General features: G+C 46.8%; 1 protein-coding gene and 1 long non-coding RNA gene across 5 annotated transcripts in view; one reads left to right on the top strand and one right to left on the bottom strand.

Moving 5' to 3' along the window:
• LOC111261939 (Purine-rich binding protein-alpha) overlaps positions 1-19,092 on the bottom strand; it is a 41,157-nt gene extending 22,065 nt beyond the window's left edge. The window contains exon 1 of one of the 4 annotated variants that reach the window (XM_022835837.2): positions 17,415-19,092. In XM_022835837.2, coding sequence (XP_022691572.1) covers positions 17,415-17,496 — 82 coding nt within the window. In that variant the 5' untranslated portion in view covers positions 17,497-19,092. Of the gene's footprint in view, positions 1-14,989; positions 17,333-17,414 lie in introns of those variants that run through there. The other 3 variants (XM_022835839.2, XM_022835841.2, XM_022835840.2) reach the window with 3 other exon arrangements.
• Positions 19,093-19,291: 199 nt separating this feature from the next.
• LOC111261957 (uncharacterized) lies at positions 19,292-23,128 on the top strand. The gene is made up of 2 exons (XR_002681300.2): positions 19,292-20,151; positions 22,823-23,128. It is a non-coding gene; the product is annotated as an uncharacterized LOC111261957 (long non-coding RNA).
• The last annotated feature ends 992 nt before the right edge of the window (positions 23,129-24,120 follow it).

Genomic DNA, 24,120 nt, shown 5'->3' with positions numbered 1-24,120 from the left:
AGAGAGAGAGAGAGAGAGAGAGAGACTTCAGGAATCTTAATTAACCTCAAGTTAATTTGTGCAAGTATTGTGATACTTCCGGTGAGCAGGTTCTTTTTTACAAAACAATAGATGCGGGGGAACCAACTGGAAGGTAAAGTTGGAGGTGCAGGAACTGATCTTGGCTATGAAAAGCTTCCTGAGCGAGTGAGATTCGTAGGAAATTTCGTCGACCTAACGGATCGGCTCAGCAGGTTATCGCGATAGCTCGATGGCAAGTTGTGCTAATAACCAAAACAAAGCGATAACAGCACAGAAATACGATAACAAAACACAACGATTGACCGGGCTATCTGGGCCAACGAGGAGGACATTTTGTAGAATACATGTCGGTATGACGAAATATGAAGGTTTTGAAATAGTACCACTATAACGTACCATATGTATATGTGAATGCGAGTATGGAAAGCCGACATAGATACAACCTGTCATATACAAAACCTACAACATACATACGCAGTGCAAATAAAGACATCATTACAATATGGGAGGTATTCTCATTTGATTGCAAACAAAACTATACGACTGTATTGTAACAGTTAGTGGTCACACGCTAGCAAGTAGCGCACACCCATCGAATATTCACCTGCGTAGAAGGTGAACCGTTGAGCTAGGCTTTTCCACGCTGTAGATTGGCAGGAAGGAAACGGTATCCCGTGAAATCGCCCTAGGAGTACAGCCTACGTCTGGCTTATGCTCGTGAAAGAGATATTCTGCAAGATTTCTTTTGCAAAATCGCTGGTTCCGCGCTACGCTACACCAGACGGCGGCGGCAATTTTGTGCGATTCAGTCGACCCGCGGTTCTTCCCGACCTTCCATTTAGACGAGCAGTTTAGAATAACTGCTCCTTTCCCCACATAAGGTCGTCGGTTTCCCTTGCCAATATGATGCTAAACTCGATGTGGACGAAATACCTCCCTCTTAACTCCCCGAGGTCTCGAACGGTATCACATCGACTGTGCTAAATAAGCTTGGTAATCAGCAATGGTAAGCACTCCATCATTAGCTACCACTGATGATTCTGCTATCGCTACCATTTTTTAAGGAATAAGCGGAATCGAACAGTAAGATCTGCTGCAAGTCGCCATTTCCGTTGTCTTCTAATCCTCTCGTAGACTAGTCACTCTTTGACCGATGGAACGACCCATGCTGCACCCCCATTTTCATCCTTGAGTGTTGCTTTTTCGCTATTGCTAGCACCACTGACATCACCAAAAGCTATGGGATTCTTGCTGAGCACGCGTTCGTCTTATGTCCCGTTCATTCTTGCGGCCTGCTAAGGCCACTGTTCATTTGGCACCTTCTACTAGGTTGATTCTGCTCCTGTTAAATCCTGTATTCTAGCCCGCGCCACAAATTCCGCCACGCGTAGGACTTCTTTGCTGCAATAATTTTTTTTGCTCGTACGGTTATAAGTGCTGGGGAAGTATACCGCGTCTCGTTCTTAGCAATGACCACTCAAAATCAGAAACGTTAGAAGCATGTCACAGTGGTGCAGTGCCCTTCTGTTGGCTTGGCCGGACATCGTCCTCGGTTGCAGGCCGAGGCCGGTTGATTAGTTTGTAGAATTCGCGATGCCGTTACGTTTTCCAGAAACGAGTAGAGGGAGTCGCAGCCAGTCGCGCAGCGATTTCATTGGCGTTTACCTCTACCGTTTCAGCTAGAAAACGTGGAACAAATCAAGGGACAGGAGGTCTTTACTGTCGACCGAGAGCTAACCATAGCATTTCCTACTAAAATAATGCCTGAAATTATTATTATCGGACTAGTTTGCTAACTCGCATGCAAGATCGAACGGCGCGTGGCTACCAACGCCAATGCCCGCATGGCAATGTTTATCTGCATAATTTTCGTCGTTAGAGTCGTTCAAATTCGTTCAGAATTATAATCAGAATAGAATGATAACGACACGCAGATCTGATCGTCTGCAAATTTTATGTTATTACTATCGTTTTTTGTATTGTATTTGATGCTGACTATGCATGATGAGAGGCACAGGAAGCAGTGGCAGCTGGCCTTTCGGCTGGCTCACCGAGCCCTACCCTCTGACTGGCACCATTTTCGTTTTCGTCTGCGGTGCTCGTCTAGGAGCGTTCGCGACGTAGACCCTGCCGTAGGAGCGAGTCGGCGCATTTTGTGCTTTTGGCTTGTCGTTTGCCGCCGTCCCCGCCAGGTCCACTGCTGCCGTTATCAGTTCCACTGCCATTTATTCGTCTATGATCACTGTATTAGAGTATAGTCTACAATTGTCCTAGATCAGCTGCGGTCTGCCGTTGACGACTATCGCAAAGCGATGACCGGCCGTTTACCAGAACGGCCACCAACAACCCAACTAATGGGAAAGCCCTCGCGCAGGTTGACGAACCTGGTTCTGCTCTGTTGTTACGAGAAGCAGAAGCAGTAGCAGCAGTCACGGCAACAAGATAACCGTTAGCGTCGTGCTGTTATGGCGCCGACACGTCACTGGGTCAAAGAGTTGAGCAGTATAGGGCCTCGGCTGCTGCCGCTACTCATGTTATAATAGCGGACCTGGCCTGGCTTGCGCGCCGAAACATGTCTGAAATCAAATCGGGCGTATAGCTTATGGCTCAACCCTTTCGTTCCTCTTTATTGTGCTCCGTCGTCTCCGGCGTCATGGCCATCGGCGCAGCAATGTGGTGGCAACAGCGTTCATAAGCCAATGTGCGCTGTATATTGCCCACACACTAGGGCACCAGATTGTTTGCGAATGATGCCGTGGAGAGTATGGCTAACGTCGCAACCAGAACTGGGGTCCCGCGAACGCCAGGGTTGGTAATGTCGTCATTGTTGTGGTTGTCGTTGTTGTTGCAGTTTCTGATGATGTTCTTAGCGCTGGCGTCGATGCCTGAGCGGTGAGCGACCTCCGGCCGCCTGCTCGAACCGGCCCATCGTTTGCTGAGTCGAACGACCGCTACCGGCCCGGCATTCCGTTTCTCTCGCTCACCCGTTCATTTGGCCGGGCGGTGGGCCGACGGCTGAGCCGGTGAGACCGTCCTACTATCACTACTCCTACTAAAACCGCTGCCAGCAGCGACGGCAACTCGCGGCTAGACCGGGCGCCAGACGCAACACACAAACCATTGCCGGTAGTCTGTCCTCGTCGGTAACAGTAGACAGCGACCAGACAGCGGCATCGCTCAACGCAGCCGTCGCCGCTGCTGCCAGCCTCCCCCTTGCCCGAAGCGGCCAGACGGCCACGCAGACGCACAAGTACTCGCTGTCCATAAAAACAGCGGACAACAACAACGACAGTGGTGCTATCACTGACACCAAGTGATCAACGAGCAATGGCAGTGGCAGCGGACGTCGTCGTGAGTAACAACGCCTGGGTCATTGACCCGGCGCCGGCGTTGACTGTCAGATCGTCGACTCTCTTGGGCTTTGCTCGGACCGGCGCCCGGTCGCTTAGACTCCGAATATTTGACTGATACCGGCGCAACCAGCACCAAGTGCTGCACGCGACGCTAGAGAGCAAAAAAGGACAGGAAGAGAAATCCAGTGGGGGGTGGGGGCGTCTCAGGGCGACGACAGAATATCGTCACTGCAGTTCCTCGCTACCAACGACTAATTGAACGGAACCAATCGAGCGGACCATGCGTAGAGATTCGTCTAGCAGCGCTTATTGTGCATGGCAATAGACACCATTTAGGCTATTGGAAAGACGGAACTGTTGGACTGCGAGTGAGCATTAGCCGTGGATGGGCCGATATCGGGTACTGCGTAGGTGATAGCAGGTAGTTACATCTCTTTGTTCATTGTTGTCATTTGATGGAGAGTATTACGGGGAATGAGATCGGGTCTGTGCACTTTCTCGGGGTGACGATTTGTACGATTACGATGTATATAAATGAAACACCATGCGTGCTTATTAATTCGGGTAGCAACCTTAGGTCTAGCGATTGCCTCGTTGCGGAGCGCAGTTTTCCGCGTCGTCGCACAGAAAACATACCAAAACGGACCGCAATAAGGACTTAAAACATAGCGAACGCTATTTCCGTTTAGATGTCAGCAGGGATAAATAACAGCGAGAAAATTGATGCTACGAAGTTATGGCGTACGTAAATTCCTGAATTCAATCGAATTGTTAACTTGAAACGAAAAAGGTCAGCTTGAAAATTCTGTACCGCTACTCGACAATGACTTATTAAATTTCGCTAACAACGATGTAAGTCGTGTACCCGCACTAAAGCTTTGCTCAGTAGTAACAGCCGATAACTCGAGGAAAGGATACTTACTTAATTAGCAAATTAACTTCACTCCTGTTTTTGCTGTCTAATTGACGATGCATTAATATGATATGATGTTCTATATTGGGTTGTATGGAGACCCATTCTTTATCAGGTGAATCCATCAAGCAGTAGTTGGGCATGGATTTAGCTCGCAAAATTTCTAGCTGTCACAAATAGGGAAACTGTTGATTGAAAATGTTCGATATAACATAGGGTTCCATTTGCAATTATAGCTGCCCTTTGTCCTATTTTCCCTGACTTATTACCCTTGTATTTTCAGTAAATCCAACATGTTCAGTCGATGCTACCCGCAGCCGGGGACCAGGTACACCGAAACAAAGTTCAAGCTTTTCAGACATACTGTTTTCTATTAATCTATCAAAAAATAACAGTTTATAAATTTATGTATATTTATAAACGGTATAATGAATAGAATAGAATAGATTGCGTACTATCATTATAATCATCATATTGTAATCACTGGTAAGCAACCACTACGTTCGTCGTTTACTAGCCGTGGTAGAAACTAGTTTTTCGCTAGTCACCGGTGGTTTGTTTGTTGCCCAGTCAGTTTCCGATTGTCATGTCTGATGCCGACACCTAACCGCGAGCCTTCGCATGTATCCTTGTGTTTCCGTGAACTTGACATAAGTAAATTTGGGATCAGTCGACGGACAAACAGGGTCACAGACACCTTTCCACAGACAGAGGATTGGTAAGTAACGATGTTAAGATTGCTGAACGCGACAGAAAACCGCTGATCTGTTCAGCCTCCCGCGGAAACTTGCGATGTTTCTCTCTTTCGACGTTCTTAGAGTAACCGCTTTTTCTCAGAACGCTGTGCGCCTCTTTACTGATCGTGTTCGCTACCGTCTGGGTCGCGCAGTAGCGACGGGAAAATCGGCTGAAGTCGAGTTGAACCGGCCGTCAGACAGTCTGACGCAGCGCCGTTGCGGTTAGACCCATCATGGGTCTGTGTTTGTCTACATCTGCCTGTTCGTAGGCTGTGTGAGCGTTTGAGCGGGTTGGCGTGTCTGTCATTCGGCGGCTTTTCTTGCCGGACATGAGTTATGCTTGCAGGCTAATTTCTTTGTGTCTATAGCTGGTCATTGACTTCGTGACCCAACAGCACGAACGTGAACGACATCACTAGCGTAAGAGCGACGCCATCGGCCACAACAGAATCCGCTGCCAACGGAACTTACTCACTGCTGATTTCCACTTCCCTCTTCGACGCGAGAGTCAACGGGGGATCAACATATAGCGACGAAGACAAAGAAAGAAAACGTTCGCCAAAGAGTCCATCATGGACTAGTCTAGCAGGAGTGGGACATACGCTGTCGTCATGAGCCGCTTGGGCAAGCCCACTTGCTGAACAGCTACAAATGTACAGGTTCAGGTATAGCTTGTTTGGCCTCTCTCTCTCCCCTTCCTGTTAGGCAGTGGAGGAACTACTGATTGGTTATTAGCGATGTGGATGCCGACACGGTGCCATGCTATCAAAGAACAAGCTGCGAGAGATTCCACTCGCTGTAAATTTACCGTTGGTGAAGGTATCCAATCACCGCAGCTCAGAGGGGACGATTCTATGCTTTGTGCTGTTCTATTGCTGTCGCATCAGAACGTTTGTACTCCGCCGGTGCAGCCCGTTCTAGCCTGCGAGACAGCCGGTGCCGGGATATAGCCAAAAGCATAGATAGAAAGAAGCAAAGGTTGAACCAACCGGCAAATGAGCCCATGAAGTCCTTTGTTGACGTTTGATAGCACAAGACGATCGTAGCTGCTCTATAGCGCCGCGTTATTCGGTACACGTTACACGTTCATAGTGTAACGTCCTCTGGTTGGCGGCGAAGGGTTGCGCGGCAGCGGCGGAACGTACAACGCTGGATACGACGTGGCAATGACACCAGGCCCATAATATGCCTGCGCGCAGACAGAGCCGCGTTTCAAACAGCGGAAAGATGAAACACGAAATATTTCATTCTTGGTGATTCGCTAGATAAAATGATCCGTATACACACGGCTATTCATTTTACACCATATTATGTACAGTATTTACGTCTGTAGACAATACAAGCTCAGGTCAGCTGGCTGAATTCGTTCACTTGACACATGTTATTTTTTTGTTAGACATCGAACATAAACTGCGCATAAATATATATATATATATATGTATATATATATATGGCTAACACTACGAATACGACGCGAAGAGCAGCCTATAAAAACACTATAACAGTACTATAACAAAGCCAGCTTCTTCGGTGAGCGAACCTCGGCGGGCCTCAAAGAGGATGTAGCTAATCAATACAACTGAAAATGTATCGCTGGTTATTTTCAAGATCTACCAGAGATTCCGCATTCTCCACCTCCTTGTGCGATATTTCTCTGCCCGTTCCTCCATTCCTTTGTGGTGATGTTCTCGTTGTCACACTGGTCTTACCAGGATCGCGACCAGCGACTGCTGCCGGCTCTCTCTCAACGTCTCCTTACACAACTAACTGCATGACGCCGTATGAGAAATGTGGCCTAACTACACTGTATTCATTACACTTCATGACCGAATCCCCCAGTGACATGCTACTCCACCACACCATAGTAAAGCTAACTGCCCTCGGCACCGCACATTCTCGCCGTCTTCAACGCGCTCGGCCACAGGATTCTGTTGAAGGCCACCTGGGGTCAGTGACCTTCTTTTCGCCAGGCCATCGGCCGGCCGGCAGGCAGGCAAGCTTGCTTGTGCTTCGAGAACTTGATAGCGACTGCGGCGGTAGCTGCAGCTAGAAGGCACGGACGTCGCAGGCGAGCAAATCCTGAGCTAGGAACTGAACCACTCTCTGCCGAGTTTGAGCGGGGAACCATCACTTCGCTCATACAGCGGGACACTGTTTTCGTAAAGGACACTTAACCTAAGCTATGTGCTTATTTTTCAAGCTTGCAACTGTTGAATACGGAATGCACTTCCGGATCTATCGTTTTGTTTGCCAGCAGGTCCTCTCAGCCTTTGGTCTGGTCCACTCCCCTGCGTGCACGTGTGTGCCAGTATCGGCGTTTCGCGCGAACAACCAGCTGATGCCTTCGACAAAAAAGTGTAAGGAATGGCTGAACAGATTGTTGATGATATTACGTACCACTACTAGCAATGGTACTGTCATTTCGGCCGGTTTTGCTTGCAAATAAGTCTCAGGGTTTCGATATTAGACACTAGGTTGTTCTAAGATAGTGCAAAATTCCCATAAGCAATTTTACATTTTTACACTTTACTAGGTCAAATTGTGAATATCTTTATCTTTGTACTTTCGGATATATAATCGGAAAACGCATTTTTAACAAAGATAGGATGGAGCGTATTAAGTACACTGGTTTACTATGATACTGGACATCTTACGGTTGGAGATCGTGTCGAACATTGAAAATAGTCTTATAATATTACGCAATAACTACCTGTGTTGTCCGTCTGGCCGACTCTTGATGATTCTACGCAGAAACGCGAAGTGTTCGAATAGTCGCACAGAAAAGTATAGCTAGTGTTATGGGGCCAGTGCAGTGCAATCCAGATGAGATTCGATGAGATCGTAAAAGGTTTAGACCAGCTCTGCTCTATCATATCCACATTGCACAAGCTTGCAATGTTTCACCCCCCTGTACCCGTCTTGCAATTGCTTTGACATTAATAACCAGATCATCAACATAAACGTCATCCAATCCGAGCGATTTGCACCCCACAGGAAGTGCCTCTGCTTTACCTCTTGTTTACGAAACCTTCAGCCTCCTTCATTACTTCTTTGCCCTTGAAATTCGCTACCGGCTGTGTAGGGCATAGAAGGGCGATAATACAATGCTGAGCAGTGATGGTGAGACTAGTTTTTATACCCAATCCAACCTAGACATTCCTCTCAGCCAAGGTGTCAGGCCCGCGCATGCAAGACGGACCTACTGGTCGCTAGCAACTAACCTGCCGCTGATCCGCTTTCGAGCGTTACAGCTTTGGCTGTAGCGACATAGTTGCTGTTACTGCCCAGCTAAGAGGTTGGATGGGCAGCTTGGCTTCTGGCTAGATATCCACCATTGGGTTTCATCTTTTTTTCTGTGTGCTAGACGCTCCGCGACTCAGTCCAATGCAGAAACCTGCCAAAGGTAAGCGCCTTGCGATCGACGAAGCCAGGCCGCCTAAGTAGAGCCAAACGCAGTCGTGGCGACAGCTGACTTTGCAAGGCCCTGTTGCCCGCCACTACGATATGACGTTACCGCGGTTGGTCGTCCGCGTGGCTCGGGGTCGTTGAACTCGTCGGGCCCTCGCAGCGCTCTTTCCCCCTCTTTCTCGGCCGCTCCCTTGCGCTCTGCAAGGCCTGTCTAGACGAAAAGAAAGGGAACATGCTGCCGCCACGCCGCCCAGGGAGCACCAGGGTAAGAGTAGCACAGAAAGAGCGGCTGAACTCGGCCGCTGACCAAACCGCTCGCCAACACACCGTCCATGACCTCCAGGGCAACGCTCCAAGGAGCGCAGTTTCTCCTTGCCGAGCAAGAGCGTCAGAAATAGGAAAAGCTAAAATTGCAGAAAGACGAATAGGGCGCGGGAGAGGAGAGAGGCAAAATAGTACGGAACCGCTCTTCACGTCGCGCTATTTATCCTCGTGTCCTGGGCCTTGGCCACTGCGGCCGGGAGGGCCGCAGTGGTCGAGCTTCGAAAAACCAACCAGCGCATGAACGAACGAAATAAGCAAGTAACGAACACGGCTTCGGCCGTCACACGATTACCACCGCTATTGCCAAAGGCCACCTAGAGGGCTCAGCTAGCTTCTAGGCTGGTTCTGAAGAAGCGACGCACAGTAAACGGACGTTTACTGGGAATTCTCAGTTTGCTCCCGGCGCTAGCTCGTGGTAACGCCGCTCATGGTTCTTTTTGCTTACGTATTTGTGGCTAGTGGAACAGCGGAGCGCGTTGCTGACCATGTTGTGGTCCTCTGGTCGCCGACAGGCAATAGCAAATTGCTGAGCAGATGGTTTTTGGAGGGAGGCGGGAATCGTCCACCGTGCACTGGTACAAACAGAGCACAAACGAGTAGCGGCGGTCGAACCCAGAAACGCAAGTCTGTACGAAGAGTCATTCGCCGTGCACCGAAAGCAGGCGTCGGAGGCCCATCAGGCTTTGAATAGCCTGTATTCATTGCGTCAGGCCCTGGTCCCTACAACCTTTACCAAGATAGGATTTAGAGAGAGTAGCAGTGTACCATAATGGCTTAAACACAGCTCACTAATATACAAACCTGACAATTTTCCATTGTACACATACTAACGAGGCTGTTCAATATATCGAAGGGGTAACACAGACAATCTGATAGACAGAGCCCATTCCATAATTTACCCTTGAAGCCTTTCAAATAGTCTTGAAGCCGGTGGCTTGCTACTGTGGAACGCAGACAATCCACGGACTGACGCCCGCTACCAGGAGTGCGTTTGCAGTCGAGCCTAAACTCAAACAGTAACCTACGATGCAGAGGCAATATTTCAATTCAAGTAAGTTGCATCATCCATCGGAACCGTACCTAATGTAATGTAAAGATGCACGTTTTCGTCGTTCACCAATATTAACTCAACGATTGTTTACACTCCAACATGTACTTGAATTTCAACGGGGATCTGAGATAGCTTAGAGGAATAGGCTCGCGCCCTGTACCTAGCTGACCGGTCCTATTGTCACCAAAAAGGAAATTAATGAACGTATAGCAGAAAAAAAAACGTATAGAAGAAAAAACGCACACCTGTCTAATTATAGATCAAACAGATAAAGTTCGTTGTTGTTCAACTCGTAACAAAAACAAATCTAATTCAATTTTAAATACTGGCGATAGCGGGCTTAATATAAACAGTCTGTTGCGACGATCATTCCAAAACGATTAGTGAGTTCAAGTAGACAGGAAATTGACACTAGTCGATGTTAAAGCGAACTGTGTTAGCTATTTTTAACAAAATTAAGTGAATTCTCTGTTACCGATTCTACGGCATTCTAGTTTCCGTGTGTCATTATCAACCCTACTCGATACCGTATGCCGCATACATCCAAATTGAAACCAACATTCTGAGTAGCTGTCTCGCGCGTTTGAGTTCGAGGAATTATCGCGCTGCTAAAAATGTAGGTCTACAAGAACTTCGATCGAAAGGATTGATATCAAAAACACACTTTTTTCTTTTTATATGCATGCTGCTCTGAAGTGTTGACTGAGATGACTGTCAGCCAACTCTAGAGAGATTCGTGTCTTTGTTTCTATGCCTGTGAACCACTATTGTAGGTCATTATTGCCTGGAACCCCCGGAGATCTCTATCAAGTTGTGCCGTAATAATGCAATGTTTCAAATAATGCTCTCGTCTTACATGTAGCACGTAAGTCCAAACTCGTTCTGGAAGGAGCTCCCAAGAAGGAGCGCCCGCAGACGTCTGAGCGCTATGTCTCCTCGATGCGTTCAATTACTGCCCCCTTTTTTGCCTGATATGTAAGAATTGATATTTTGCTTCCGGAAAACTAGATCTAAACGGTATTCGGCCCCATTCGCTGTCGACTATTGCATACTGCTCCGCCATATATACCATCTCTTCCTGTTAATCTTTCCTAATCGCTGTTAAGCGGGCTCGCTGCTAACGTCAGTCAGTTGATCGTCGGCGTGGTGCCACTGCTTTTATCGCCGGCGAGCAGAGATTCCTTGGCAATGCACCCGCGGCAGGAACCGCTGTAGCTCCTTGATTCGTTATCCGAAGTAACGCTCACACACGCGGATCTGATAGGCCACAGCCCTACCGATGCGCGAGAGTTCTATTACAAAGCGAGAACTATTTCTCGAGTTCTTTAGTTCTCTAATTATGTCGTTTTTTTGTCACTCGAGCACGGGTCCAATCGATTTTTTCCCTTCTCTCTCTCTCTCAAGGGGCAGAAGTTCTCGATGGCGTGCTCAGTGCAGCGCGTATTCATCAACGTCGTTAATGGCGCAGTAATGATATGTATACGACACGAATGGTGAACCGCGGATGCGCGAAACCAGTGCACCGCATCTTTGCACTGAGATAGATTATAGCGGGCGGATATTCGTTGTCAGCTACTGCTAATGTTGTGACGACGCCCGGTCCAGTCAACGATAACCATTTATATTTACCAGCAGCAATAGCCGTCCTAATCGCTACTGTACTAGGCGCGATAACACACACATGAAAAACGTTGTTTGAACACACTCATTAACGTTCACGTTTGCTCACGCATATAAACGAAAGTAAAAGAGACTGCCCGCGGCAACCCGTGGCTGTCCTACAAGTATCGGACGACAATTTATCCATCTGGTATCATTAACGGTACCCTTCAAAACAGCCAATAGCTATGGCACCTTTACACAGAGTAAACAGTACCTGAGCTGGCACTGCCGCTGCAGCGAGCTCCGCCTTTATTCGTGCAAAGTATTACTTCAAATAAATGTGTGTTGTTGCCCCGCGTTGATTGCGTCAGCGCTGCGAATAGCGTCGATTCCAACACGTGCTGGCCCGCCGTACTAGCTGCGAGTCGTTCAGCCAAGCGCCCAGCTGCCATCCCATACGCCAGCTCCTGGTGCATAGTGATAACCTACTTACATATCGGTGTTGTTATGCGACGGCAGCAGTCGCGGCGGCCCATGGACGCTGCTGCACTCTTGGAGGTAACAGCGTGGCAAAAAAAGCCTGACAATCGACAGCCACAGTAGCGGCGCCAGTCCCGTACGCTCAGCGCATCGCACTGTTGCATAGACGCTCGAAGTCGCTGCCAACTGGGTGACGCTGTCGCAGCTTGTGGCCGCTACTACCGCTGCTGCCGGTGGCAATGAACGGTAAACGGTGTACGACCGCTTTCGGGTGCTTACAGTCAATCCGACGGTGGTCAGCAGAGTGAGAGGCAGGGGAAACGTCGCAAAAGTGTCATAGATACGATGTTCGGGTGGGGGGAAACTGTAATCGGCCATTAGCCACCATCGTCTGCTACCGTAGCTGTCGCCCACTCCGTACCGGACCGGTACCGCGGCTGTTGAGACTGCTCACCATTGAGAAACATATCTAGAGATTATTGGAGAGCGGACGGCTAGCGCTTTACATATACATATCGCGTAACGTAAAGGCTCAATTAGGTTAGCATATCTACTACAAAACAGGCGAAACATCTTACTACACGTCAATACTTAGTACCACTAGTTTCACGTTATATCCGTCGCAGATCAACGAAACAATCAGTTCACTACGAAGAGCATCTTCGAGTTCAGAGAGAAAAGGAGGGGAGCATGAACTTCACCGAATTTCCTGATCCACTCAGACAGCTTTGATCTGCTAGAACGGGTGCGACTTCGTTTTTGGCTAACATCTTTAAGGAAAACAACATGCCGGCTGTTTTTTGTCATATCCCAATAAGGTCAGGCTCAAGCAATGTGCTTTTCCCGTCATCACTAACGTTTTATACCCTTGCGACTTACTTTGAGAGGGGTCGTGCGTGAGGCCCTTTAAGTAACGAGCCTCGTCTAAAGTCCAACGAAGGCAAATGATGGTTACTTCACGACGTGTGCGGAATCTTGGGGGTGACCGTGATTTGCTAACCGTTAAATCTCTAGCGACTATGCAAAAAAGGCTGACTTGTTCGACCTTGATTTCTTCTAAAGATTAGGTATCGCTCGTTTCAAGCAATAGTCGCCCTCTGCGAATTACCTGGCCCTCATGGGCTAAATGCACCACATTTCGGTCTACAGTTCACGGATAAACTTCCTTTCAGGGGGTATACGATTCAATCTTTGATCTTTTTGCGGACAGGCGTTTGAAACAATTTACAGCGAAATAATACGTGCACGTTTCTGTGAGGTCCCTTTTGTGTATTATCGGAGGTGTTTCATTGGAAAAGGCTTCGACCCAATATCACGATATCTTGAACGAGCGCTTGAGCATTTATATGATACAGTTTGGTTGATCGGTAAGGTTGCAAGGGATCTTCTTTACGATCATTTTAGTTGTTACGCTAGTAAGTTTACTAACATCTGTACCTTTTGTTTGCAGCTAGTTTAGATCTAAATCACGTTACGTAATTACAACAGGTGCATTAAGGCATAGTGGACAAAAATTGAAACCTTAAATTTAAGGATGTGAAGGATACATTAGGCATTTTCACATGGTGATCCTATCTAGATGAATATATAGCTTTGTGGTATCAAGATTATTACATTATAATAATAATAAATTGTAGATTAATCCGTTCTTAGTTTTAGCTGCTCATCAGCGTAAAATTTATGGGAAAATAAATAACTGCAGTTACAAGTTTGACACAATATCCGATAGAGGAATATATTTTAGGAAAGCCGAACAATCAAAAATGTGTTACGTCTGTACGAAATCAACCTAAATTAATACGTTTCTTTCAAAAAGTTTTTTGCGTCTCTCAAAAGTATGAAAATTTATTGTGATTTCTATTGCAAAGTGTTTCATTTAGGTTTACTACAACAGGGCCTATTTCATAAGCCCATTAGCACATGTTTACGATTTGTTATTAGAAAGCCTCGCCTCATAAAGGCGAAAGATGAAGACTGATACGTAGCTTCAATGCATTAATAGGATTGTACTCATCAAGATCTTAGAAAGATGTCTCGAGGCCTAAGTGATAGGCCAAAAAATCTACGTGACGAAGCTTCTCGAATATACTACTGTATTTTGAGACAGGAATGCATAGATTTACATTAAAATAGTTGTTAATAGGTTCTAAATTGTTTACAAGCATTCTTTGGAGAGCTAAGGATACATAAAAGCAAAAAGTACAAGTATTACCTATAAGAACCTACGAATAACGCTTGAATGTTTTAGACCTAACGTTGTTTTTCGAAACGTGGCAGTACTACTTAATTTTATTTTTATTAAAATGTTATTTTTGTTATAATTAATTCTGTAGAGCTTGTTTCAACAACTCACTTCGGTTGATAAATAAGTGATGGATGTCCTTCCTTTTTGCTTTGTCACCTATTTTTCGTCTGCTTTATGTCTAGTTAAAAGGCTCGGTTGTTAGTGTTTTGTTTAGACCACAAAATTCTATTTAGGGTTAAGCTTTCACAGGTGGCTGCAGGACAAAAGGTTCTTTTATTAGACAAGCACATCGCCCATGTCTAAAAACACCACTGTCAGTAAAGGGAAAATTTAAAAAAAACGGAAACAATGAACAATCTTCAAATCTAAGCCGCTAGAACTTATTTAGCAATCTTATGCACCGTCCCATTTCCGTCAACCGATTTTAAATCATCAACGTTTCACGTGTATCTGCGCGGCGTCCATCTATCGATCACTGTCAAACAGCTTATAAAATAATAATAATAAAAATACGATAATTATTAACGTCTAAAATAATGTAATTGCCCCTGTGCTCGCATTAGAAAGTTGAAAAAAGTAACATGCATATTTAACACAATTCCATATTTTGCCAGGGTTTTCGAAATGGGTCAAGGACAAATGGCATTCCACCCACTGCCAAACCGGATATTAAGTTCGTACAAGTTCGTTATATAAGTCGTAACTACCTAACATTTAATAAAATCCCATGCTGATGGTGTTTTCACTTCTTTTCCTCGCCCCTAAACTAATAATTATTTTGGCAAATGGGTAAACCCATAAGCGGTTCAAAAATATAATTTTTGTACTGTCTAGCACTTACTAACGCCAACTTACCGCCGGTTTAACCATATCAATTTACTCCTGTTTCTAGCACCGCGGTAACCTAGTCTAACAGAGCCAGCTGCCCCTGCATGACCTAGATTCTTGTTGCGTCGGGTGAGCAGTCTAGACTATAATCAGAGAGTCAAGCGGTGGCCCCTTTTGGAAGATGTCGGCCATGAGCCAGTGAGGTTCTGGCCCAGTTTCTTTCACTACCACCCCTAAATAATTTCCAATGACGGCCTGCTTTTTAGTCCTCTAATTTAGATTACTTCCATTCCACGGTTACCCACCCCTGCCATGGCATAGGTCGATCACGAGGTAGTGTGCTTCCTAGGTGTAACACTGCACGGGGGTCTCTCGGGGGATTGCTGTAGTTGGCATATTTTCTGGCCCTAGCCGGTAGGGGAACACAATCCGCAGATCAAGGAATTTTGCGGGGGTAGCTAGGGAATTGGGCTTCTGCCACCCCATTTTTTATCCCTGTACCCCCGACTGACCCAGCTAGAATGCCCATTCCATCTCTTGTAAGCACGGATAGATGCGTTCGTGTGTGCCGCCTGCAGCTGCCGTTCGAGGAGCTAGCAGCATCGTTGTGGCCGCGCATGCGCCTTGCCTTCTTCCAGTCCGACCCGTCGCGACTTATCTAGTCCAGTGTTATGAGTACTCAGCGGTTTTCCCCACCATCACCACCACAGCACATAGCCAACAACGGCCAGAACTAGGCCTAACCAATTATTGTCCGCCATCTTGCCGCGATAGTTTGCCCGCCTAACCACGGTCGACCAGAAAAAAGAGCGGCCATTGATATTGGCAAATAAACTTTTGTCCAGCTGCATTTTTTCGGTTGTATTCCACTATTGCGTTAACTAAGATTCACTTGTTTTAAAGGAGTACAATACTACATTAATTGGGGCACAACTACAAAGCTGGGATAGTAGAGGACTTTGCAGAACATGAAGTTACTACATGCTAAAACAAGTCACCAGTTGCAGGTTATGATGGCAAGAGGCAGCCGGAGAAGGTGCTTTAGAGTACCAGAAATCATGTAAGTCGTTTTCAGACGTAGTGCATCACAGATCCTTGGCACCATCGATGCCAAAAAGTTGAGACACTTCTGGTAGAACGTCTCCACTCGAAGACTCGACCAGAAAACCTTTTAAAGTCAGTGAAACATTTTCTATTTCCTATTTCTCGATTTGAATTGCCACAAAAAAATAGCAAAAAGGCCTCGACACAGATATAAGGATTGCGGTAACAACGTAAACCTTGCCACAGTTGAGGACAATACGCAGCCATCACATCGTATATTCCAGTCCTCTAGCCGGCGGCTTCGTCGGTAACTAGCACTAGGGACTAGACATGGTTGCCAGACCACTCACGCGTCGCGTATTAACCCTAACTAATAAACAATGTTCAAAACTATATTTGTTCAATTTTTCGTACACCAACAGAACCTGCAAAGCTTCTCTCAACTAGCAGGTCTTAAGATAAAGTCGTTTGTCGACGATGGAGTATTGGCAAGGGTATGCCTAGTCTGAGTTCCAGCGGCCAAGTCAGAACTATGGCGCCCATGTTGTTTTGTGTACACTGAACGTTCCAAACACGTATTTTTTTACAGAATCAATAAATCTATACCACGCCTGGTCGAAACATAGGTCTGTAAGACCTTTAAAGAGCTAGGGTAATGTTGCCATCAACGATGGGGCATAGCCGTGACTGCCGTCTGGCAACGGCAGGCAGGCTGTTATACGATGCCAGTTGACCTAGTTGGAAAGCGATTTATCTATGGCCAGAAATGCGACTTTCCCTCTATTCTACAGCTATCTTGAGCACTTCACTTGGCCAGAGAAATGGCGCAAGGCGTTCTTCGATGCTTTGTAGAAGTTTTCCGACCCTTCTCACGACCGAAACTTTGGTTAGTGTTAACAGGGGACGCTAGCGTCATTCCAGACTAATCTTAACGGCAAACAGGAGACTGCCAGTGGTAACACTCGACTGGAACGTCCGACCATTCATGTTACTGGTTTTTTCCTCTCCACAACTTTCGATAAGCTTTATCACATATCCAAAGCCACTTAACGAAAGGCTAGTTTTAGGTGGGATATCATTCATAGCCTATATGGGGGGAAAGGCATCTGCGTCAGCTATGATATCAATGCGCCACAATATTGCATCACTTTGGCTTTACTGGTCTTTCTGTGTTACTCCCGTAAACAACATCAGCATCAGCAGCACCAGCAGCAGCAGCAGCAGCAGTAGCAGCAGCAGCAGCAGCAGGAGGCCGCATAGAAACCACCTGGCCTACGAAGCCGCGCGCACACTAGAGCACTTAGCTTTCCCTATCCCGCACAGTACACACACATCCACAATCCATAATACACAAACACGTTCAGCAGCTGTGGCATGGAGTAGCCGTTACACGAACTTTCAAACTTACCGTCGGACAGGTCATCGTCGTCTAGATCGTCCACCACATGAGGGTCCTCCCGATTTAGCTCGGCAGAATCGAGCGAATCCATCTCCTCGTCTGCCAGCCCCACTGTCTTGACGTGCACTTTGACGTCTACAGGACGTGATACGAAAATATGTGAAAAATCGGGAGAACACACGGATTGCTCCAGCACCACCCACGGGTATCTGAACAGCTGCGGCTGAAGTAGCACTACAAACACAACTTTTCACTAGCGTGTACACTTGCCCCTTTTACAAAATCCAGTAACACCGAGTGGGGCACCACAGCTATAATCACGACCAGCAGTAAAGCAAGCCAAGAGCTCAAGCTGCTCTTATAGCGATTGATATTTTTCCAGACACACTTTGTACACGCGAGGCTAGCTCTTTCAGCCGGCGGACACCACGCGAGGCGAACACGCATATACAATGACGAGCTGCTTGATTCTAGCTTGAACCCCAGCGGCACGCTTTCTTCCTGTTAGCGAACTTGCTGTAGCCAGTGGCACGAGCTGACGGCGGCAGCGGCGGCGGCGGCGGCGGCGGTGGCGGTGGCGGTGGCGGTGGCGGCGAAGTTGGCAGCAGCAACAATTCGTCTACTTCTTCTTTTTTTTTGCACAAATACTACTAGTCGTGTAGTCTGCTGAAACTGAGGTTACGGTAGGAATTGTAGCACAAGCAGAATTGCCCGCAACTTGTCGGCATCGAGTGACTCTTCCTCGTTGTCCTAAGTAGCACCGATCCTCAATGCACTGTGCTTCGACACCGGATATCGTCGTATCCGTTAACTAAGACGAGATGGTGACGAGTTTTGCCGCCACGCGCAACTTACCAATGCTGATTGCCACATGTATGTCAATAAGCTTCACCAAGAACGAGCTATGGCTATGGGCGGCACGAGTTAACTCTACCAGTCGCGCATTCCAGCCGGTTGTCCGTTCTTCTGTGTTACGCGGTGAGATCTTGGCACTCTTGGCCAAGATTTTCGCAAGCGACGCTTCCACCGTCTTTCCGACCTTTTATCAGCATTTAGCGTTACTACAACACGGCGTTATACTCCATTGACAGACATAAACTCAACACTATTTGCCTGTTTCGCGGAACCGTACCTCGTTCTCACCGGTGGCCCTGTATTCCCGGCTGTTCTCTAGCGACGTTTCGACAGAGCTACAGCGAGCACTAGTCCTCGTTATACTTGGTAATTTTGTTCTACTTTCAACTTTAGAGTTGTTCCAATCCTGTGTTTTCCTTTGCCAATCAAACCTAAGCCGTTGTCAATTGCGCGTTACTGTTTCCAGTTCTGACAGCGGCTGTAGTGAAGTGGCATCGGCAGCAGCTGCTGTGGCAGAATGAAAAAAGGTCCAAATATTCCAATCTAGCCTTTGTTTCTCCTCTACCGACAAATCTGTGCCTTTTGGCCGTGTTTCATTCGTTGACGTTCTTTTTTCGCATTGCCCTGCGTTGTTCACTCGCACTACTCCTAAGTCCTGCACTGCTGAGCACCTCCCGACTCGTACGGGGCTCTTAGGGCCCTCCTCGCGCTGCCCGTTCCTACCAACCAGCGGGCCTCACTCGGTACTCTCCAGGCTGTGGCAGGCCCACGCTCTCTTTACGCCTCTCGCACTACTTGTGGCTCTCTCCACGACTGGTCAGCATACTCGCTCAGCCTAAACTGACAGCCGGCATCGCTAACGGCTCCGCAACACTGCCCTCTCCTTCAAGGCAAGCATCGCAGCAGCACCGGCGGCGGCGGCAGCAGCAGCACGACGACGACGACGACGACGACGACGAACAGCACCCGTGGCCTTCCCTTTCCCGTCGTAGCACATCGTCGAACTAGCGTAGTTGGGCTAGAATATAGTTTGATATGACCGTGGCGCCGTGTCGAATGCAGGCGCCGCCATTGGCGTTGACACCGCTGCTGTAACAGAACAGAGCCCGCCTGAGCGAGCGAGCGGGCGCTGCGTTCTGGCACAAGCTCTGGCAATGTCTTCGATAGCTAGGCTGGCTAGCGCAGCGACAGCGGCGACGGCGGCGGTGCGGCGGCTATGGACTAGCGCCGTGGAACTCCTCGCCGATTCTCACCTCTACGTATCGGGCTTCTGCTAATCTAGGAGCAGACTAGGAAAGCTGAATCCGGTCGGGTTGGGCCAATTTCTAGCACCAGTGGCCCGGCGGTCTTGCAAAGAGCCGGCAGTCATCGATTCTGAGCTATCGTAGCTGCTCTAAGTTGTCGTGTTTGTTACAGCTTGCCATGTGTACCAGTCTTCCGCACCGACCGTCCCGCCGGTCTCGGTGATGGCAACCGACGTCGTCGTCGAGGGCATCGCCCTCAGGCGTTTCTCCACAAAGCAGGACCGATCCACTACGCGAGCTAATATGACCAGCCGTATGTTCCCTTCCGTTCCCCCGTTTTTTGCCCACTGTTGCGCCTGTAGTTGAGAAACCTCACCCGCCACTGCTGCCACTCATATCCTCTACGGTAAATTCTGTCCGTTATATTTATCTGTCCAGTAGGCTTCTCGAAACGCTGTGTTAGAAGCGACTAGTATGCATTAGCGATTGAGGGCACGGCGGCATGCAGGCCTCAGGCGATGCAGCTGTTATCTAGAAAGACGGCAGTCATATGTGAAGAATTTTGTGCCCTTCGTTTCGGAAGCGTTCAAGTTGTCAAACTTATCTCATGGAAACAGAACGCTACAATTCAAAACGTACGTAATACGGTAAGTTCGCAACGGTCGAATACTGGAAAATGTAGTAAAGACAGGAGAGAAAGAACAACACCACAAATTAAATCTAGTTCAGCTCATATATACATATATAGTGCCTGAATGTTACCTAGAGAAGGTAAATTAATGAATTCGATATTGATTTTTATCCATATAAGCAAATGCGTACGCTATACGCGAGTAATTTCTATTCTGGTGCCATCAGGATGTGACGACCGTAACGCCTTTCGGGTGGAGCGATGGGGGCAACATTCGACTTGCGGGATGTATCAGGATAGCAGGATACGATCTCCAGCATAGGGTGTATACACGTTTGTACATTGTATTACGTTTTGTGAAACGTAAACTCGACATGGTGTAACTGGATGTGTGGAAACATCAATTAGGCGCAGGTTTTCCCTAATGTTAACCATTAATCCGACATGTATGTATGTATGGCTCTGTAGTGTTAATATAAGTTAGAACTTCTTTTCTGCAATCTAATCAAATCGATGGTAGAGCTAAGATATCAAACTCAACAAAAGCTGGTCTTACATTGAACTTAAAATCATGGCTACGCTAACATTCGTTCTGGCTCTCGCTGTCTTTCTCTCCCTTTCATATATACATATATATATTAGAAGTGTCCACGGTCTCGTTTGAGCTGCACAGTTTTTTCAGTTTTGTTTCATATTCTCAGCTGCGATGACCATTATTATTATATGATCATCATCGTAAGGCGGAAATCTATCGAATAAGGAAGTGATATAACTGAACGGCATTTTTCTATTCATTGTATTCCACTGCAGCGTCTGTCAGGGTCACGCCAGATTGGCACTGGTCGATGAAATAATAAATCAGCTGGGTTCGTCGTTCGGTTAATCTTTTCTGGACCATCGAGCAGCGTTACCTCAATAACATCGTCGTCTGATTAAACTTAACATGCTGTCATTCGTAGCTACTTCGTATTCAAACTCTACTCGAGGCCTTTCGGCTGTATGTCTTCCGTTTAGTCGTTGGTCGACTTCTGCCTGTCCATAGTCAAAAGTTCCCTTTAGTCCACAGACCCTGTCAGGTGCAGAGCTTGATAAGTGGTAGAAGCCTTGGCTAGACACGGAAACACTCAAACTAACTAGATCATGGCTCGTGTATCTCATCCAGCCGACGGCTACCGACCGCCAGCCGCGCACTCCGGCAACGCCTTGCCTCGTAGAGTAGCAGCAACAGTAACAACAGACATCGGGGTGCAGACGCGTACCAGACAGACGCCGCAGCCGCAGCGTGCTATTATTGCTTCATCATCGAGGTGAATGACCTCGTTTAGCTCTGCTGCTACTCCATGCAATGACGACGACTGCCGTCGTGAAGCTCATCCGCTTTCCTGTCGTTCTGTTACTGGCTAGAGCGCGCTGCTAGTACAGACCAACGGTTAGCCGCCGCCGCCGGCTACATCCCTGCATTGCTCTATTTTTCTTTTTCCTTTTCCAGCTGCCTTCTCTGGTGGCTTTCTGGAAGCGACCAGAAACAAGTCACGAAGACCATTACTAGCGTCGCTGGCGCCAGAGTAGGCGATGGTGGAGAAAGTAACCGACGGGAAAGATGCCCTTTAATCGACAGACTGGACGACCAATCAAACTAAAAACGACCTGGCTGGTTGGCTAGCTAACTGGCCGCTATTATCTAACGAAGCCCTTTAGCGCCAGCAGTGGCGCTCAGCACCGGCAGGTTGTCGGCTTCGTGGGGTTTGCTGGTAGCAAAAGACGGCAGCGGTGTACCCCTTTGAATGACAGCGCCTTGGAGTGGGAGGTACCACGGCGAATGCCGCACTGAAATGATCCTTTTCTTGTGTGTTTCTACGCTACAGAAAGACACTGAAAAGGAAAATCGATGTACTTGACCGTACTCATGCTGCTGCTTGACGGCGTTACCATTTGTTTTCTGGTCTGGAGAACCAATCTAAACAAACCCAGCAGGGCTATTGTGGGCTGTATTACGCTGTTAAAAAAAAATGAACTATAGCACATGGATATGCAGTGGTGTGGGCTTCGGATCAGAAGTGGTATGTACAGTTATGAAAATAGCTAGCAGATAGCATTTATGAGGGCGATAAGCACCCGCCAGATACTGAAAAATGAGAGAGAGAGAGAGAGAGAGAAACCTAAATGCGCCCTTTCCACATCAGGTGGGGTGGTGGTTGAAACCTTTGCCACAAGGGACAAGCTGATGAAAGCACACATTTCGAGGGCCCTAGGCCCTGTGGGTCACTGAAGGAGCTCATAGGGTAACAAAGCTGGGCCTATGAGGAGTGAAGGCGCCGGCTTGTCATTCCTCTCACACACAGCACGCTGTTGAAATAGAAGAATGAGATATGTCTTCGAACGCATAAAACTATTGGCCTGGGTTTGCAAAGAGCGAGCAGACTGAACAGTGGAGAAACCGACCAGAATACTAAAGTCGCTTCGATACGCGAGCAAAGGAGCGATTATGTAAACGCGTACTTATTGAATAAAAGGAAATGCAAAAGCGGAAGCTAGTGCTCAAGTCTATAAAGATAGCATACGTCCAACAGAATCACACTAAAAACCACAACACAATCAGCTGACCTAGTTTTACAAACGATCTGTTAAATTCATCAAAAAATAATGTCTATAATTGCTTCTTTTTTGTGTTGTTTTTTTGTTTACAGATGACTAAGTGTTATTATAGCATTCGAAAGTTCTTCCTTCGTTTCTCAAGCCGAAACTACAACATTTCGATCAAGCGGGCTGGATCTCATGTGAAATATCATGTTATGGGCAGAACAAAACGTTGGAACGGTGACAGAAGGCCTATCCTACAGATTATAGCCCTTGGCCGTCAGTTAGCCTTAAATTAAAGAACAAAGGAATACATAAAAGCGAACAAAACCTTTTGGACAACTTAATACTTACACGTTCTTTGTAACTTGTAGACTAGCTTCAAGCACAAATAAAGGACGGAGAATTGACAAAAATGCTTACGTAGTTAATATTAGCAACAGTTCTTTTAGCTGAAAGTGATCAGGAGCCTGTTTCAAAGTCTACTATTTAAACTTGGTTTGAATCTTGACCGTAAACATACTGGCAGTAACTGAAGGAATCCTGGATACATATACCTTATTTACTAGTAACAATAACAATTATTATTACTATTAAATAGTAAGAAGTAAAGAAGTGCATATTTCTTATCGAAAAAGAGAGCATCGAACTAGAGCTTTTTTGCTTAACTTTTTGGAGAATTAACGTAGTTTACAGAGGCCGAGCCGAAATCAAGTAGCCAAATCTAGCGGCCTCACATTGTACATGTTCTGTTTATAGTGACATGACTGTTTCTGGAGTTCCGTGAATATAAAACAGTTGGAAAAATCGTCTGATGTCATGCCTGTAGGCCGTTTCACTGCCGACCGCTCCAAGTAGAGCTCAATTAATATGGTAGATCAAGTATCCGCAGCTGGATATTTTTAATGTAAAGGTTACCCAACCTCTTCGAATTGACACTTTCTTCTTTTATTCATTTACATATTGCATTCAGTTCTATTTTATGTATATAATAGAAACTACAGGGCATAACTTCGTTTGAAGCATTAGATCAAATTTGTCCTCTTTGTCCAAGACCAATAATCCTTGGTGACTTTCAACCGACGAAGCTTTGAAATACCCGCAACAGTGAGGAGCCTTTTCTATGAATGTGAGCTACTATGCAACATTGTTTATACACGTATATGATTATAGTATTTCTGATTTAGAGCGAACTTGCCTTCGCATCATAAAATTAATTCACATTTAGTACGACTGGGTCGTCTACGTGCAACGTTATCGATCTGTAAATTGCGGAAAGCCCACGTATATCCGTAAATTTGTAACACTCATATTATTCACTTCAGCGGCAAACGAGCCTTATAATAGATTCAATATTATCAGCAACTTTATTAACGATTATTAGCAACGTGCTCGAGATAAATTTAAA

This window comes from Varroa jacobsoni, unplaced genomic scaffold (genome assembly GCF_002532875.2).
Source record: "Varroa jacobsoni isolate VJ856 unplaced genomic scaffold, vjacob_1.0 scaffold_617, whole genome shotgun sequence".
Taxonomy (NCBI): Eukaryota; Metazoa; Arthropoda; class Arachnida; order Mesostigmata; family Varroidae; genus Varroa; species Varroa jacobsoni.
This window is presented reverse-complemented; position numbering and strand designations above follow the sequence as displayed.